The sequence below is a fragment of the Gymnoscopelus braueri genome, assembly GCF_963280865.1.
Source record: "Gymnoscopelus braueri genome assembly, chromosome: 13".
NCBI classification, from domain to species: domain Eukaryota; kingdom Metazoa; phylum Chordata; class Actinopteri; order Myctophiformes; family Myctophidae; genus Gymnoscopelus; species Gymnoscopelus braueri.
The window spans coordinates 16231949-16248118 of NC_137615.1; the positions used below are offsets into that span (position 1 = coordinate 16231949).

General features: G+C 38.7%; 3 protein-coding genes across 4 annotated transcripts in view; 1 reads left to right on the forward strand and 2 right to left on the reverse strand.

Annotated features, from left to right (window-relative positions):
• The window catches only part of tbcd (tubulin folding cofactor D), a 38793-nt gene extending 34661 nt beyond the window's left edge, over positions 1-4132 (reverse strand). For both annotated transcript variants that reach the window (XM_080445984.1, XM_080445983.1), the window contains exons 1-5: positions 3617-4132; positions 2688-2738; positions 1714-1811; positions 1484-1585; positions 751-897 (exon numbers count right to left, since the gene is read on the reverse strand). In XM_080445984.1, the coding sequence (XP_080302110.1) occupies positions 751-897; positions 1484-1585; positions 1714-1811; positions 2688-2738; positions 3617-3803 (585 nt within the window). In that variant the 5' untranslated portion in view covers positions 3804-4132. The remainder of the gene's footprint in view (positions 1-750; positions 898-1483; positions 1586-1713; positions 1812-2687; positions 2739-3616) is intronic.
• A 1180-nt stretch (positions 4133-5312) lies between these two features.
• fn3krp (fructosamine 3 kinase related protein) lies at positions 5313-9768 on the reverse strand. The gene is made up of 6 exons (XM_080446434.1): positions 9324-9768; positions 8534-8685; positions 8116-8207; positions 7642-7724; positions 6727-6849; positions 5313-6172 (listed from the first exon to the last, which is right to left on the reverse strand). Exons 1-6 carry the CDS (start codon positions 9462-9464, stop codon positions 5834-5836), a joined length of 930 nt encoding a protein of 309 aa, XP_080302560.1. The 5' UTR covers positions 9465-9768; the 3' UTR covers positions 5313-5833.
• Positions 9769-10329: 561 nt separating this feature from the next.
• Positions 10330-16142, forward strand: arl16 (ADP-ribosylation factor-like 16). The gene is made up of 5 exons (XM_080448011.1): positions 10330-10486; positions 10859-10905; positions 11537-11653; positions 12223-12338; positions 13258-16142. Exons 1-5 carry the CDS (start codon positions 10417-10419, stop codon positions 13421-13423), a joined length of 516 nt encoding a protein of 171 aa, XP_080304137.1. The 5' UTR covers positions 10330-10416; the 3' UTR covers positions 13424-16142.
• The last annotated feature ends 28 nt before the right edge of the window (positions 16143-16170 follow it).

Genomic DNA, 16170 nt, shown 5'->3' on the forward strand with positions numbered 1-16170 from the left:
TTTGAGCACTTAATGTTCTATTAGTTAACACCCTACCCATTCATTATGGAATATGAATTGACTGACCAATCACACCACAATGCAAACATTGTGGTCATCTGATGTGTTTTCGACTAGATAGAAAATCTGGGAGGTGCAAGAAGTGCCGAAAATAACTTATTACGCATTATTGACTTTTTGTTTTCTCCGCAATCACATATTATTGTTCACATGAACTCGCTAAACTTAATTTCCACAAGACGTAAGCTGCCCGCTTAAGGCTATTAGATCAGGGCTATTGTGTCTGAGCAGTGAGCACGACAGAATCATTATGATGATGTGTTACGTGCATGACTGAATGTGGAATAAATTATTCATTGATAAGATTGCATGGAAAGTGCAGTCATTAGTAGACATGCTCTTTAGAAAAACAAACACAAATGCAATATTCCCAAGGCGCAGACAACACACTAGGCATTAAAGCTATATCCAAACCTGGGCTAGAATTAAATCAACCACTTAAAACCCTATAGACTTTGTTGACCGGGGTCCCTCAGGAGGCTATACTTGGCTCCCTCCTTCCCTCTACACCAAATGTAATCACCGCAAATAGCTGACCTACAAGCTCACAACAGGTCCCACTGCGACGCGTTGTGAGCTTGGAGATTTTCGTCTAATGTTCTCCTATTATAACATGCCCAAAATAGGGACGCTAGGGTTCATGTGGTTAATGAAAATCACCCATGGGACAACATGTTATTCTGAGGTTACCTTGGTAATAGAGAGGATGCGCTCCATGGTGGGCTCTCTGGTTTGGCCCACTTCTGAGCTCAGATGGCCGTCCAGACGTGAAAGATCAAAGGGTATGAGGCAGGTCATAGAGAGCCACAGCAGCAGCATGTAACGGGTTTCCCAGATCTGTGAAGAACCGGCAGGGGTGAGATTTTAAAATCCTGAGTCAAATTAACTCTGAGAGTGTACGAGTATGATCAAAGTGATGGAAAGTGATGGAAAATCATATCATGAGACCCCATGTCCGCAAGGAGAAGGAGTCTACCAGAAAAGGCAATCAACATCACCAAGGACTGAAACTCACCCCTGCAACCCCTTGTTAGGCCCCATCCCTGCCATACGGAAAGCGTTATACTGTACAACTATTCATGCCCCCGTACATTCACACTGAGAAACAGTATCTTCCCCCAGCCAGACCCGTCATTCACCCGGCTGAACCAGGACATTAGCTACTTCCACACTTGCTTGTTATATTATTCTGGATATGCAATAGTAACACCTGGCCTGATTAACAGCTCTATGCACTTTACAATTATACAACGATGTCTGGAAGAAATAGCCGATCTATAAGCTCACAACGTGTCAAATTATAGATTTATAATCGATTACATTGATTAGTTTAACTGTTGCACCCCTACAGTACATTGTAAAGTATTCTATTCTATTCTACTCAGATATATACAGGAAGCAGGCTTTTTCATTGTAGGCTTACCTCAGTTTCTTTAGGATCCTGCCTGGACAGCAGGTCCAGAACTGGCTGCACATCAGCAACCTCATGAGGTAAGAGCTGCATGAAGATTTTATAACCCCTCACCTGCTCAGAAAACAAAAAAAACAAGTAACAGTCTAGTTTGGGTAGGGGCTCATTCATCCACAGTAACAATCATATTACACAGAGCGCAACCTGGACAGTTGAAGAGAGTAGTACAGCTTTTGGCTAACCTTCGAGATAATGTAGAGATATTTGAAGCTCAGATGAACCAGCATGGGTGGAGACTTCTCGCTTCTTACCAAGTCCAACAACATGTTCAACATCCACTCTATTGGAAAATTGGGAGGAAAAAAACAAAGAGCTCCAACCAAGGCTATGCCAGAAGGAATGGTCAGATACTTCACATTGTAAGCTTTCTTCCTCCCCACTGGGAAGCAAATTGGAGTCGAAGGTTATCTAGAAGGTAACCGGAACGCTCGCCCCAAAACACGCTCGCCCCCATTTTTTGCGCCGACCGCTCGCCGAGGTTATAGGTTAGGAATAAGTTAAGGGTTAGGCATAGTTTTACTGAGATTAAGTTTAGGAATAAGGTTAGGTTTAGGCATAGTTTTTACCGAGGTTACTTTTAGGAATAAGGTTAGGTTTAGCATAGTTTTACTGAGGAATACCTGGTGGCGACCGTTCCGAGGTCGCCGGATTTGACCCGGGGCGAGCGTGTTTTGGGCGAGCGTTCTTGTATTCAGCTAGAAGGCATTTAAGTCAATGGGAGCTGGATGGGCATGCCTATAAACAAAACATATCTTAACATATCTTTGAATTTATTGCAACCTTTATAAAATAAACAATTCATTAATTCCTGAACCATTTATTTGACAGAGGTCGCACTCGTTTTTATTCATACACTTGTCCAACCGGCTCCAATTGACGTCAATGCAATCCATCAAACTTTTGCCTCTTCTTTGCTTCCCAGAGAGGAGGAAGGAGACTATAGAATGTGTAATACTGTGTTCTCTCCTCCTTCAATATACTGACAGTAGACCTTGGCTTCAGGCAGGAAACATGACACTACGATCACGCATGACATGATAAGACACCTGACCTGTGTGTGTGTGTGTGTGTGTGTGTGTGTGTGTGTGTGTGTGTGTGTGTGTGTGTGTGTGTGTGTGTGTGTGTGTGTGTGTGTGTGTGTGTGTGTGTGTGTTACCTAGATGTGGGTCCAGAAGATGCGGCTGCTCCTGGTATCGATCCATGATGACTGGACAGAAGAAAGTGCACATTTTTAGAGTGAGGTAGCTAGCTAACAATTTAATTAATTGAATACACAGGACCACAATGGAAACAAGCCCCTGTAGGGCTTTTTTTGTGTTATCCTTTTAACATTCATTGTAAATCGTACCTCTGTACTTAATTGCAAACTGTTAATACAATATTCAATCGATCAAGAAAAAACACAATTTAATGGGTACCACTACGTAGTACGAATGCAACAAATGGGTTTAATAGGTAGGCCTACATGTAACCAAATGGACCCGAATGGGTCCACTTGGTTACATTTGTTAGCCTCATAGCATAATTCCCCAAGTAATTCTTTGGCCAAATTGACATTTCTGCCTAACTCTACTCTCCTAACACTGCTGCTTCATTGTGCCTTATTGCCTATGTCCTCAGCCTATCAGAAGTCATTTTAGAATGTAGGCAGAAAGGGATTTTAAGGCAGGGTGAATCAGCAGTGTAGGAGAGTAGAGTTAGGCAGAAATAAATAAGAGCAGATAAATATGACCTAGGCAAAATTATGTATGTTTTCTCATGATTGCCAACTACTGCAGATGGCAGATTGTTCTTTCCTGAAAACCTTAGAAATATGACAACAATTTGTACCCTCATAGTTAAATGACTGTGTATTGTTTCACAGTGAGAGATTATCAGTGGTGGAAAGTAACCAAGTACATTTACACAAGTACTGTGCAGTACTGTCTGATACCAATACTTTGGTACTTTTACTCAAGTACATTTTGAATTCCAGACTGTTAGTTGTAACAGAGTATTTCTACATTGCAGTATTGATACTTTTACTTAAAGTAAAACATGCGAGTACTTTTTCCACCACTGGAGATTATTATATGATCATCTCACCCAGGAACTTCTCCGCTGCAGCCTCCATGGTGGTGGTGTTGCCATGCACCTCCGGGAGGCTGAGGATCAGAGCCCGGGCCTCGGCACTCTCCCTGAACTCCCCCAGGAGGCAGGCGCTGGCCACCACGTCTGTTTCACCTCCTCCTCCTCCTCCTTCACCTCCTTCCTCCATCTCCGTCAGTGCCATGTTGTTGCTTCTTTTGTTGTTTTAACAACAAAACACGTCTAGTTTCAGTTTGAATGAACAGGACTGAATGAACGTCCAGCTGACTCTGGCCAGCTAATGGTACTGTTGCTATGACAAATAGCTAGCTAAACAGCAGAGGAACTGGGTTTTCTTGCTTTGTTGGTTGGTGGCGGTGCAGATAATAACGGATAAAGTTTTAGCCCGCGTCCGTTACATTCATAAAGTAGTTGTATTTAATAATACAAAAACAAATAGACGTACGTGCATAAAGACTACAACAACGTATGCACAAATGCGCAGTTATTCCCTGTGCTCACTGTTCACAACATCACGCTGGTCAGGTTACCGCCCCGCGCTACAGTGAGCGAGAAGGCTCAGAATTAGGGGTGTGTCGTTCGTGAACGAATCGAAGGAATTAAATATTTATATGATATAAATATTTATGTTATTTATATAAATTATACAATATTTATATAATTATATCATATTATTATATTATAATATTATATAATAATACATTATATTATTATTAAATAATACAATATTATTTATAATATTAAATATTATATAATGATATAATATAATATACATTATATAATATTTATATAAATAATATTATAAAATATATATGAATATATGTGTATTTATATATATATATATATATATATATATTAAAAAATATATAAATACACAAATGAGCCAGTCTTTTGAATGGCTCTTTGAAAGCAACGGATCCCCAAGATCCGGCTCCCTTCAAAGAGCCCATCCCATCTCTACTCAGAAGTCTCTCTTGAGTTAAAATTACATATCTAATGCAGCAGCTGCATTACCGCCATCTATTGGATTATGACAGGCTTCAGTGCAAACTATAGAGCAGATTCAGATATAAATACTTTATGCTGGACCTAAAAAATAAATAAAAAAAGGATTGACACCATAAATCACTCTATATTGATTGATAAGCTAAAAGCAATTATTTGATAGCACATCAGTGAACTGGATGCAATCCTATCTGGAGGGGAGAGTACAGGTGGTGGAGGTGAATGGAACCCTGTCCCCCCCCCCTCCTCCCAGTGAGCTGTGGCGTTCCACAAGGAAGCATACTAGGGCCTTTACTGTTCCTAATATATGTAAACGACATGGCATCAGCTTGTGATTGCAATTTGTTCTTGTTCGAGTATGACTCGACTCTACTGGTCTCGGACTAGGACAAATTGCAGGTCGAAAAAAACCTTAACTCTGAACTCTGTAAAATCTGCACCTGGCTCGCTGATAACAAACTATCATTACACCTGCGTGAAAGTGAATCCATTCTCTTTGGGTCCAAAATAAACCTCTGCATGGCAGATGGCTTCACAGTAAAAGTGAGTGACAATGTTATCACAAGAAAAGAGGAAATTACCTACCTGGGTTGTATTTTAGAGGCAGTGAAAGAATGACAACTAAAGTAATCAAAAAAGTCAACAAAAGATCTTTTTTTCTGATAGAGATCTGAAACAAATTGGGATATTGGTTTTATTTGGATAACCAGTGGCAATCAAAGCAATTGATCAATCTGCCTAAACAGGTAATGAATGTATTGTTAAATTACACAGATCAATAAAAACATAGTGTGCAAGGTGTTAGACATCATAACCAAGTTTTTAAAAAAAAGTTATAAACGTGTTGCAGTATCTGCATGTTCAGTTTCATACATACATAGTCAATCAGCAGACTAAAATAAAGAAATCTATGGAATAATATTTAATTCCAATAAATAATTATAATTATAGTTTATAAGTCAGGAGGGGGAATGGGGATGCCATGTCTGTGTGTTGAGAAATGGAATGATTTCTGACTACCTTTTTTCAGTGCTGGAATATCTTCAAAACATAACATGACATCAGAATATGCTCAACCTCGAAGCATTTAGCAGTGATGTTTAAGAAATTGGTTTCTGTTACTATTTGACATGAGTTTAAGACTAAAGCTTTTGGATATTAGAGGTTTAAACTAGACTTCTTTCAATCGGGATAAGTGTGACTGTGAACTCATTTCACGAGGTCCTTCATAATCCTTATCGAGGAGCCTCTGTAGCCTCCACCGAAGTGATTCCAGTGATTCAGGTAGTGGAAGAGCTGGTAAAGCTGATTTCTCGTCGCGAATCCCGGTGCCTTGGGAATCTTGTCATGGTAGGCAGAGTAGAAGGAGCCGTTGAAACCACCGAACATCCCTGCGATGGCCAGCTCGTACTCTGAGTGGCCATAGAATGAAGCTGGGTCAAAGATGACAGGGCCCTCGGAGCATTCTGCCACGTTGCCTCCCCACAGGTCTCCATGAAGAAGGGCAGGAACCACCTCCAAATCTGCAAACATCTGAGGGATCTTAGGCTGTAAACAGCAGGTCAACACAAGAGACAGGAGAGCATATGAATAGAATTGCCAGTTTATCTGTCCATTAGTACTAAAGAGATGTACTGTGTGTACAACAGTGGTAGAATGTAATTGAGCGCATTTACCTAAGTACTGTATTTAAGGACAGCACATTTTAGAGATACTTAGTACTGAGTATTCCCATTTCATGCTACTTTATACTTCTATTCGACTACATTTCAGAGGGAAATAATGTACTGTATTTTTTATAGATTACGCTACCCAGTAGTCATTAAAATGTGCTCCACCTTTACCAGCTGCAACATTAAAAGTGATTAACACATTAATGATGAGTAATGTTAGTACAATTACATGATATATAATTCTGAAATGGGGATTCTGCATAATGTCTACTTTTACTTTTGCTACTTCATGTCGATGGTAATAATGTTTACTATGACTTAAGTATGTTTTTACACTGTGGTATTGCTACTTTTACTTGAGTCAATGAGCGGAGTACTTCTTCGACCACTGATGTACACGTTTCATTATGTTCTGAGGGAGAAGGTTACCTGCAGCAGAGTCCATAACTCCCGGGCTTCTCTGTCCCCATAAGACTTCTCCACTAAGTTAAGCTGATGCTCCAGTCTATTTCTGGAGTAAAATGTCACCCAGTCATCCTGCCACTCATTTTCCTGGAAAGGTATGAAAATAATGAAACATTTAACCACTTAAAACCCTAGCGTCTCTATTCTGGGCATGTCATAATAGGCGAACATTCTGCGAAAATAGCAGATCTGTCCTGTATCACTAAAGCAGCAAGTATGACCTCAGACCATTAAACGACGACTTCACCCATTTTCAACCTATCTTCATATAAATGGTCCTCACTAATATTCGAGATAAAATGGTAAAAAAAATCTACTCACTCTGTGTCTCATAGGAGGGCTGTGGACACCTGTCTACCAGTGACATCATCGATAGACAGATTCTTTTTTCAAAGAAGATTTTTGTATTTTTATTTAATGTTTATTAACGCGAGAACAGTGGCTTCCATTATAGCACGCTAACTTTCCAGGAATAGTAAGCCTGCAGTTTTCTATTAGCTTGGATTCCCCATCGATGATGTCACTGGTAGAGGGGTTTCTGAACTGTCCACAACGCTCCTCTGAGACACAGACCAAGTAGAAGAAAATGGTACCATGTTATCATGAGCATTAGTGAGGACCAATTGTATGAAAACAAGTTGAAAATGGGTGAAGTCGTCCTTTAAGGGGACCAGCAATATTCCACTTGACCAATCAGTCTAAAATCTTCAGAATCAGAATTACTTTGATTGCCACATCACAGGTTTACAGGTGTATAGGTGTAAAGAAGTGGGTGAACTTCGTTTTAGTGCAAGCTCCATCATTTGTTGTTTTCAGGAGAAAAACATCGGACAGACATCATGATCTGTATACAGAATGTTCAGTGATACCATCATTTACCTGTGGTATCGATCCACAGCATGTAGGTACATGGAAGCCAAATCTTTCAATGGTGGCCACCTCAGACTGCTCAGCTCCTTTTCCTGTGTGCACATTAAGCATAAATTAAGCATGAACTCAGCTGCACGCCTGCTCACGCCAGTACCCACTCCAGAGACCACATTACACCAGTCCTCCGTGACCTCCACTGGGTGACGGGGCCTTCTCTGTGGCTGCCCCCTCCCTCTGGAATGCTCTCCCCATCCACATCAGAGAAGCCCCCTCCCTTCCCTCCTTCCTTTTTTTCTCTTCCCATGTAGCAACTTTGAGTACTTATTATTTATATATTATATAAAACGTAAAGGAAACCTAGACTAACCAGGCTAACATGTAAAGTATGTTAAGTTATTTAGAATGAGTCACCAAATCTCTCTTCCATTTTACAGTTACCTACAGTGGTTGGTATTACGTGAGGTCATTATTGAGTTGAATTACCTACTGTCTGTTGCTCTTCAATTTGTTTGTCAAACTGTCTCTTGTTGTGCAGATGCAGATTTGCCATCTGCTCTCCAAGCGCCTTTGAATACCTGTATATGGGGAAGTGTTTGAAGATGGGAAAAATATCAAATATATTCCCCTCATTTACTGCCTTTTTATTAGTCAACAATCCACCCCACTTGATGCTACAAGTTAACTTAACGTAAGAATATACATTCAGACAGTAGACTATTGTAAACTGTACATAGAGTAGTACTAGACACATATAAAGCTCTTAATACTGTATGAGGAGATATAGTAAACGTATGCAACAATGCAGAAGAAATATTGAGTACCTGCATCCTGTGTAATGTCATGTTAATAACAAATGTCAATATACAGTATCAGACCAATTATACTATGAAAGAGATCTTACTTGGTGAGGCCTTTCATGTCCACATGTTCCATCGCAAACACAGATCCTCCTGTGTCAAGCTCAATCACCTTCACAGGCTTAGGAACCTTGATGGTTTCTGTCTTTATGATGGCGTTCAAGCTGGCCATTTCGCCATCAAACATCTCTTTGGCCTGAATATACGAAAATGGGCAAATTAGCAGTAGCATAAAGTGTATCATACATTTCGTTGTGTTTGTATGTGTAGCTGCACGATTAAAATATTTGTTTCGGCTCTCAACATTTAGATTATCCATATCCTTGAATACTCTGTATTATAATGTAACAGTCATTCCGTCGAGCTAACTAATTTAACTCATTAACAGAAAGCATCTGTGTCATTTTAGATTTCAGTGTTGGCTATTCAAAAACAGCAGATTAACAAGCTCAAAGCGTGTCACTTCGTGCCGCACTGTGAGCTTGTACATCTGCTATTTTTGAACATTTTTGAAAAATCTTGAAAGCGTTTTCAGATGGGGGTGCGCAACCAAATACATTATCAATTATCAAACCTTTTCCTTGGCAGGAAAAGGTTGAGAACTTCTGCTTTGGAACGCATTTGTATGCAAAATGAGTAGTAGTAGCCTTGGATCAAGACTATCATAGTATTTTATCGATTTAGATTTTTGCATAGATATGCAAATATCAAAATCGGTCAAATACATCTAGATCTTGATCCCAGGCTAAATGAGTAGGTCTGATGAGAGGGACACCAAACCGCAGACGAACTGACATTAAATCAGAAGACAAGACATAAAACAGTGACATGAACCTGACTCTTGTGGTTTATCTTCACAAACACAGTGCCATGGTCAGTGTTATAGCTGTGTCCTTCACTGATGCATCCACTCCCAGAGTACCCAGTCGCCTTCAGCGTGGAGGTGCCCAGCTCCTTCTTGATCTTATCCTCCATCGTCCATATGATGTGGTACAAGTTCTCCAAGAACCGGTGGAGAATGTTTACCAACACTGTAAATCCTACTGTGAACAGTAGGACTCGAGTTGTAATGAATTAAATACACAGGACAGGGACCACAATGGAAACAACAACCCTATTAGGGCTTGTTGTGTTATCCTTTTAACAATCTTTGTAAACCGTACCTCTGTACAATCTGCAAACTGTTAATAAAGTGTTCAATCAATCAAAAGGTTGATTGGTTTACATGAGGATGGGAGTGTAGCTATGCTATGGTTTATGGCGAGTTGTTGTGTTTTGGTTCCGGTTGTGTGTGTGTGTCACAGTGTTGCCATATTTTGTGAAAGAAATAAGCAACCGGGTCTAGGAAAACAAGCCCAAAAGAAGCGACTAGGCCACGTGAGCATTTTAAACCTATGCATCGAATATTTGAAAATGGCCGATCTACATGATCTACAAGCTCAATCTACAAGCTCGAGCTTGTAGTTCTATCTGCTATTTTCAAAATAATATTTTCAGACCGGGGGTCCGTGGGCAAATGTTAATGTGGGGGTCCTTGACATGAAAATGTTTGAGAACCACTGGTTTAAACAACATTTGGAAGCAAGCCCAAGCAACTACACTTTAGAAACAAGCCACAAAAAAAAACACAACCCGCAACTACCATATTTTGTTCAATATTACAAGGAAAAAAGCAAGCACAACGTCGCTTATAATAAGCGGACATGGCAACACTAGGTACTAACCAATCGACAATCAGCAACTGGATGATTGGTGTATTTTTGTCCTATCACAGTTCGGGGAGACTGTCATAGGAGTGTCGCGTTGCCATGGTACCAGACAGGCCACTTCTAGCTCTCAGGGCTCGTTGCTAGCTCATTAGCTCGATTGCTGTGATGATCTACTGTATGATATAATAGCACGTGTTTTGTTTGGGAAAAGCAATGAAATGTGTCTGTTGCTTGGAGCGACAGGTGTTGGAAAAACTCTATTGTTAAAGCGTCTACATAATATCCTTTGTGCGGTCTGTGGACTATTGAAATCTACAAAGATTGTTGTGTGGAATACATGTGATCTGCCATTCTAGAGCTAGTAATGCCTGGTGATCAACTTATGGATTTACTATATTATGTGTGGTTACTGTTGTTGACTGCACAGTGTGTGTCATTCTTCTTTTTTTAAATATTATTTTTATTAAGGTGATTGGCATTTAGTAATGATGGTACAGGATACACCATGCAGTACACCTTAGGGTTTTGTACATAACAGCAACAGGGTAATATAAATGCAGGTTGGTCTAGGGGAGTACAAACTTCAACTGAAATTGTGTATGAAGATAAGTATATAAAAATGTGTCATTCTTCTTAACGGGTTGTGTGTACAGCTCTCAGGTGATGGGTCAGCTGAACTGGGAGAACCGCCTGTTACTCTGCCTACAGTGAGTAATAAAGAGAAGTATGGTGTTCTACAGCGAATGAATCATGGGAGGAACTTTTCTTTTCTTATGTTCACTATCATATTGCACTGTATTGTTTCTCAACTCTATCTCCAGTGATGGAAGAAGTTCTCACATGTTTTACTAAAAGTATCAATACTGCAATGTCCTGTATTCAAAATGTCCTTGAGTAAAAGTACAAAAGTATTGGCATCAAAATATACTTTACGTACCAAAAGTAAAAGTTCTCATGTCACAAGTTCAAAATGTATAAAAAAATAGCAGATTTACGAGCTCACAATGCGTCGCATCGAGACGCATTGTGAGCTTGTAGATCGGCTATTTTCAAATGGCCAAAATATATACAGTATAAGGCTGAAGTGGTTAATGAATGTTTTGTAATAATACTCAAAATCTACAAAATAACTAGTAACTAAAGTGTTGTGGAAAGTTCAGTGGAGTACAATATTTTCCTCTGTGATGTAGTCTGGTAGAAGTAAAAGTAGTGAAAATCGTAAATACTGAAGAAAGTAGAAAATACCTAAAAAATTGTACTTAAGTACAGTACTTAAGGAAATGTACTTATTTATTTACTTAGTTAGTTACACCACTGAATATCTCTCTTCTAACATAGGTGGGCACCAACCTGACAGACGTGACACTGAAGAAGAAGAGGGTGACCGTCAGAGAGCTAGGAGGCTGTATGGGCCCCATCTGGCCCAGTTACTTCAATGACTGCTCCTGTGTCATCGTATGTTCTTAAACTGTAGCACAGTGGTTCTCAAACTTTTTCATGTCATGGACCCCCAAAATTATATGAATTTGGCCGCGGACCCCCCATCTCAAATATTTTGTTCCAGGGACCCCCAGAGGCAAATATTTGAGTTAAAAACGTTGTCTTAAAAATATATATATATCCCAAGGTTTGCACAAATGTTCACGATTTTTCAAAAATAGCACATCTACAAGCTCATAGCGCGGCACTCGGTGCCGCGCTATGAGCTTGTAGATCTGCTATTTTTGAATAGCCAAAGTATAAAAGGTTAAAATTATTGTGATGCTATATTAACACATTTTGCTGGGGACCCCCTGGAACCCCCCCAAGTACCCCTGGGGGTCCCCAGACCCCACTTTGAGAACCAATGCTGTAGCATACCACGTCTCTTTCAGAATCACACTTCTGAATTAACACTAAGCCACACATAACATGGGAAATTAACGCCTGTTGGAGGGATCAGTTGTGTTGTGTTTCCGTTGCTGACATGATGCTACATTGATTAACAGATGAATATACGTACTGTATGTTTTTTTTACATATAGTTCATGGTGGACTCGGCCAACATATCGCAGGTATCTTCCTCCTGCATCCAGCTGCTGTCTGTTCTCTCCGCTGAGCCTCTGCAGACTGCCTCCGTTCTTGTTTTATTCAATAAAAGGTGAAGCTACCATAATAACACATATTAACACTGACATTTTAATGCACTCTGTATACTTACTAGATCTCAGAGACAGGACATAATATATAGCAGTGGTTCTCAAACCTTTTAATTTCAAGGATCCGACCCCCATAACTCTGAGTTTCAGAGTTACAGACCTTGAAGCGTCCATTTAGCAGTGGTGGAAAAAGTACTCAAAGTCTTTACTTAAGTAAAAGTACCAATACTGCATTATAAAAATACTCCGTTACAAGTAAAAGTCCAGAATTCGAAAATTTACTTGAGTAAAAGTACAAAAGTATTGGCATCAAAATGTACTTAAAGTACCAAAAGTAAAAGTACAAAATATTTGAAAAAAACTTTAGTTACTAGTTACTTTTCAGATATAAATTATGATTTTAATGAAACATACATTAACCACTTTAGCCCTATTTTATACCTAGGCTATTTGAAAATAGCCGATCTATAAGCTCACAACGCTTCGCGATGCGACGCGTTGTAAGCTTGTAGATCTGCTATTTTCAAATAGCCTAGGTATAAAATAGGGCTAAAGTGGTAATGTATGTTTCATTAAAATCATAATTTATATCTGAAAAGTAACTAGTAACTAAAGTTTTCAATTAATTGTAGTACAATATTTGCCTCTGAGATGTAGTGGAGTAGAAGTAAAATAATTGGAAATTGGAAATACTCAAGTAAAGTACAAATACCTCAGAATTGTACTTAAGTACAGTACTTAAGTAAATGTACTTAGTTACTTTACACCACTGCCATTTAGAACCCCCTCAAAGAACCCTGAAGGTCCCTGGACCCCACTTTGAGAACCACTGATATACAGCAAACATAATTATGTTCAGGCTCTCAGAGAGAGAACAGTGCTCCGTCATTCATCCTGTTGTTCTTCCCGCCATTTTCCCAGGGATCTGCCTTGCACAATGAGTTTGGTAGAGGTGAAGTCATTGTTCAGAATGGACGACATCGTCGCATCTGCTACGCAGCCAATCGCAACGCTGGAACTCAGTGCGCGCTCTGGTCAGGGACTTCAGGAGGTGCTGGCCTGGCTTGATGCAGCCGTGACCAAGTGAACTCATGGCATCCTCCTCCTCTTGCACATAAAGCAACATCACCGTCACAAGACGTTGAGTGATGTGATGTACTGTACAAACCAAGTTGTCAAGAGATGTCATCGTATTCTATAAACAAAGACTATTTTCACACCATTTTATATTATAAATGCTTTATATGTTTGGGGATGCACTAAGAAAAAAAAATAAACATAAAAAATAACTTGATAGTGGACTGAAAGAAAATAAATTAATTATTTTGTATGGCACAAAATGAATGTGGAACCTGTTGAAGATGATGAAGTCGTGAATTAATGTGTTGTAACTTAGTGTCATAGGAAACTGGAATAATATTACAGGCCATTGTAATAATCCTTGTAACTTTTCTGTTTTAAAGAATTGAGCGTTATAAAGGCTTTGACATTGAATCCCAGTGGTGCAAAGCAATTTAAGACATATTGAACTTGTAAGTAGTACAATCTTACTGACCATTTAGTATTAATAGAAACTAGCTATGTTGAATTACTACTTCCCTGTTTATCGCTCTAGTTTTATTGTAGTTTTTATTTTACTTTATTGTATTCCATTGTTACCAGTTGAATATAAACTAATACTGTTTCAAGACTGAGCCATTTGAATATAAAACAATTGGCTAATGGCTGGCTAATGAAATTATAGTATTAATTCATGTTAAAGACTGTCCTTAATGAAACACTCCAATGTCATATTTAATAGTGAAAATATGCACTGTAACTTTGTATTTCAATATCGCTAGTCACAACTTGGTCATTGGAATAGTAACAAGTCAAGATTCTAGTAGGATTAATAAGATCACAGTTGATTAAACATATGCATAATTCTATAAGATTCAATAAAGAGATGTTTGATTTGCAGGAGTATAGTAGTAGTAGTTGTATACCACATTAAAATTGCTTCTACAACTGTAGTAATTTGCATAAATTACAAGTTTATAAATAGCTACATGTAAAAAATAGAAATCTGAATAGTGAAATTAAGTATTGGAAAAGTGTTAGTATCTCACTAGAAAGTCATTAAAATGTACAACTGTATATTAATGAAGCGATCATCTACCAATATGCTAATACTTTTAAGCATTTATCTATCATGCATTATAGATACATTCATACTACATTATAACACATGCATAATGCATTATAAGGGTTTTTATAAGCCTTCATAAGTGCCTCACGATGTCTTAACTCAACTTACGTTGAACTACTTACAATTTTTGTAAGACATAAATAAGTCAGGTATCACAATTGCTCATATATATAACCAATATTTTTGCATTAAAGATGATGAAGTCTATGAACATCATGGTACTACCTTTAATCCTAATGGATAGTGGTTCTGGCATGCCAAATGGGAGCTCAATGTCTGCTTCAAGTACGGGTGTTTTTATCTCTTGATGTGTTTATGGGTAGGTATGACTATTTTGTCTGCTTCAAGTCAAGTGAGGATGTCTTTCTATATATAAAATACATACAATCTAACACATTCTTACAGTGTGGGTCTGGAAGAGAATATGAGGGTCTGTCTGTAGTGTATGTTCGTCCGGAGCTAGTCTCACAAACTACTGGAGTGATCAGTGCTAAATTATTTGTGAATACTACTTTCATTTTAAATGGAAGTCAAAGGGGATCGTCATTCACAGGTGACGACATCAATATGACGTCAGTCATCTCCATATTTGGGCATTATTGCGCTCAGACAGACGTACACACAGAGATTTGAGGACGATAGATTGGGGATGATGCAATGTGATGTTAGAGAAAATATAGGGTCTAATAACGATGTGGTATCATGTAGCCAGTCTATGATGCTGACATAATAGACTGCATCAACGATTTGCATTGTTTCTGACTAGGCATGGGACGATAATCGTTATCGTTTATCGTGATAAAAAAACTACTCACAATAATCGTATTGCAGAGATTTAAATTTATCGTGAAATTGTCCTCTGTCATACACTAGGATGAATTCGCTTTTGTTGAGCTGCAAATTCAGTACCACTTAAACCCTCTACATTTGCATTTGGTAATCTCTTATTTCACTATACACAAATCAATTTGCCAAAAATAGCAGATCTACAAGCTCACAACACATTCGGTTATTTTTGGCATCCGTTCCCCGAATAGGGATGCTGGGGTTAAAGTGGTTAACATAAGTGGCATTTTAAGTTTTAAGCATATTTTTGCGTTAATCGCAATTATTTTTGCCAAAATAATCGTGACATGTAATTTTCATATCGTCCCACCATCCCTATCTCCGACATGCATGGCCCTGAGTAGGCTGGCGCCCCGTTTGGTTACTTGAAGCAGAAATTTCCATTTATAATGTCCTAAAACCTTAACAAAACATGGTTATACCTACCTATAAACATATTGATATTTACACCCTTACTTTACATGAAGCAGACAAGGAGTTGTCATAAAGACGTTATTATGGCATATCATAACCGCACTCCATCCATTATAGTTACAGAAAGCACCATGATGTTGAAGAACTTATCATCTTTCATGCAAAATAGGTTGTACGATGTGATATTGTGTTATGACATCATGAGTCATTATGGAGGCTTATGCTGCTTTATAATGTTATGAAGTCATCTATAATTCATTATGCATTTTGGAGTCATAGAAAGTGTTACCGAAAATACAAATGCCTATGTTTTATTTACTAGTGGGGCACTAAGAATAAATGGCTGGTGCTACTATGAATGAGTGTGGAATTGTGACGCTGCAATG

Bases quoted from the DNA above. Each gene is read 5' to 3' on its own strand.
- fn3krp (XM_080446434.1), bottom strand. From the start codon at position 9,464: ATGGAGGATAAGATCAAGAAGGAGCTGGGCACCTCCACGCTGAAGGCG. The intron at 7,725-8,115 runs GTAATTCAACTC...ATGTGCACACAG, and splicing joins TGAAGAGCAACAGACAGTAG to GAAAAGGAGCTGAGCAGTCT. The intron at 6,173-6,726 runs GTAACCTTCTCC...TGCTGTTTACAG, and splicing joins AGTTATGGACTCTGCTGCAG to CCTAAGATCCCTCAGATGTT.
- arl16 (XM_080448011.1), top strand. From the start codon at position 10,417: ATGTGTCTGTTGCTTGGAGCGACAGGTGTTGGAAAAACTCTATTGTTA. The intron at 10,487-10,858 runs GTGCGGTCTGTG...TACAGCTCTCAG, and splicing joins GCGTCTACATAATATCCTTT to GTGATGGGTCAGCTGAACTG. The intron at 11,654-12,222 runs GTATGTTCTTAA...TTTTACATATAG, and splicing joins ATGACTGCTCCTGTGTCATC to TTCATGGTGGACTCGGCCAA.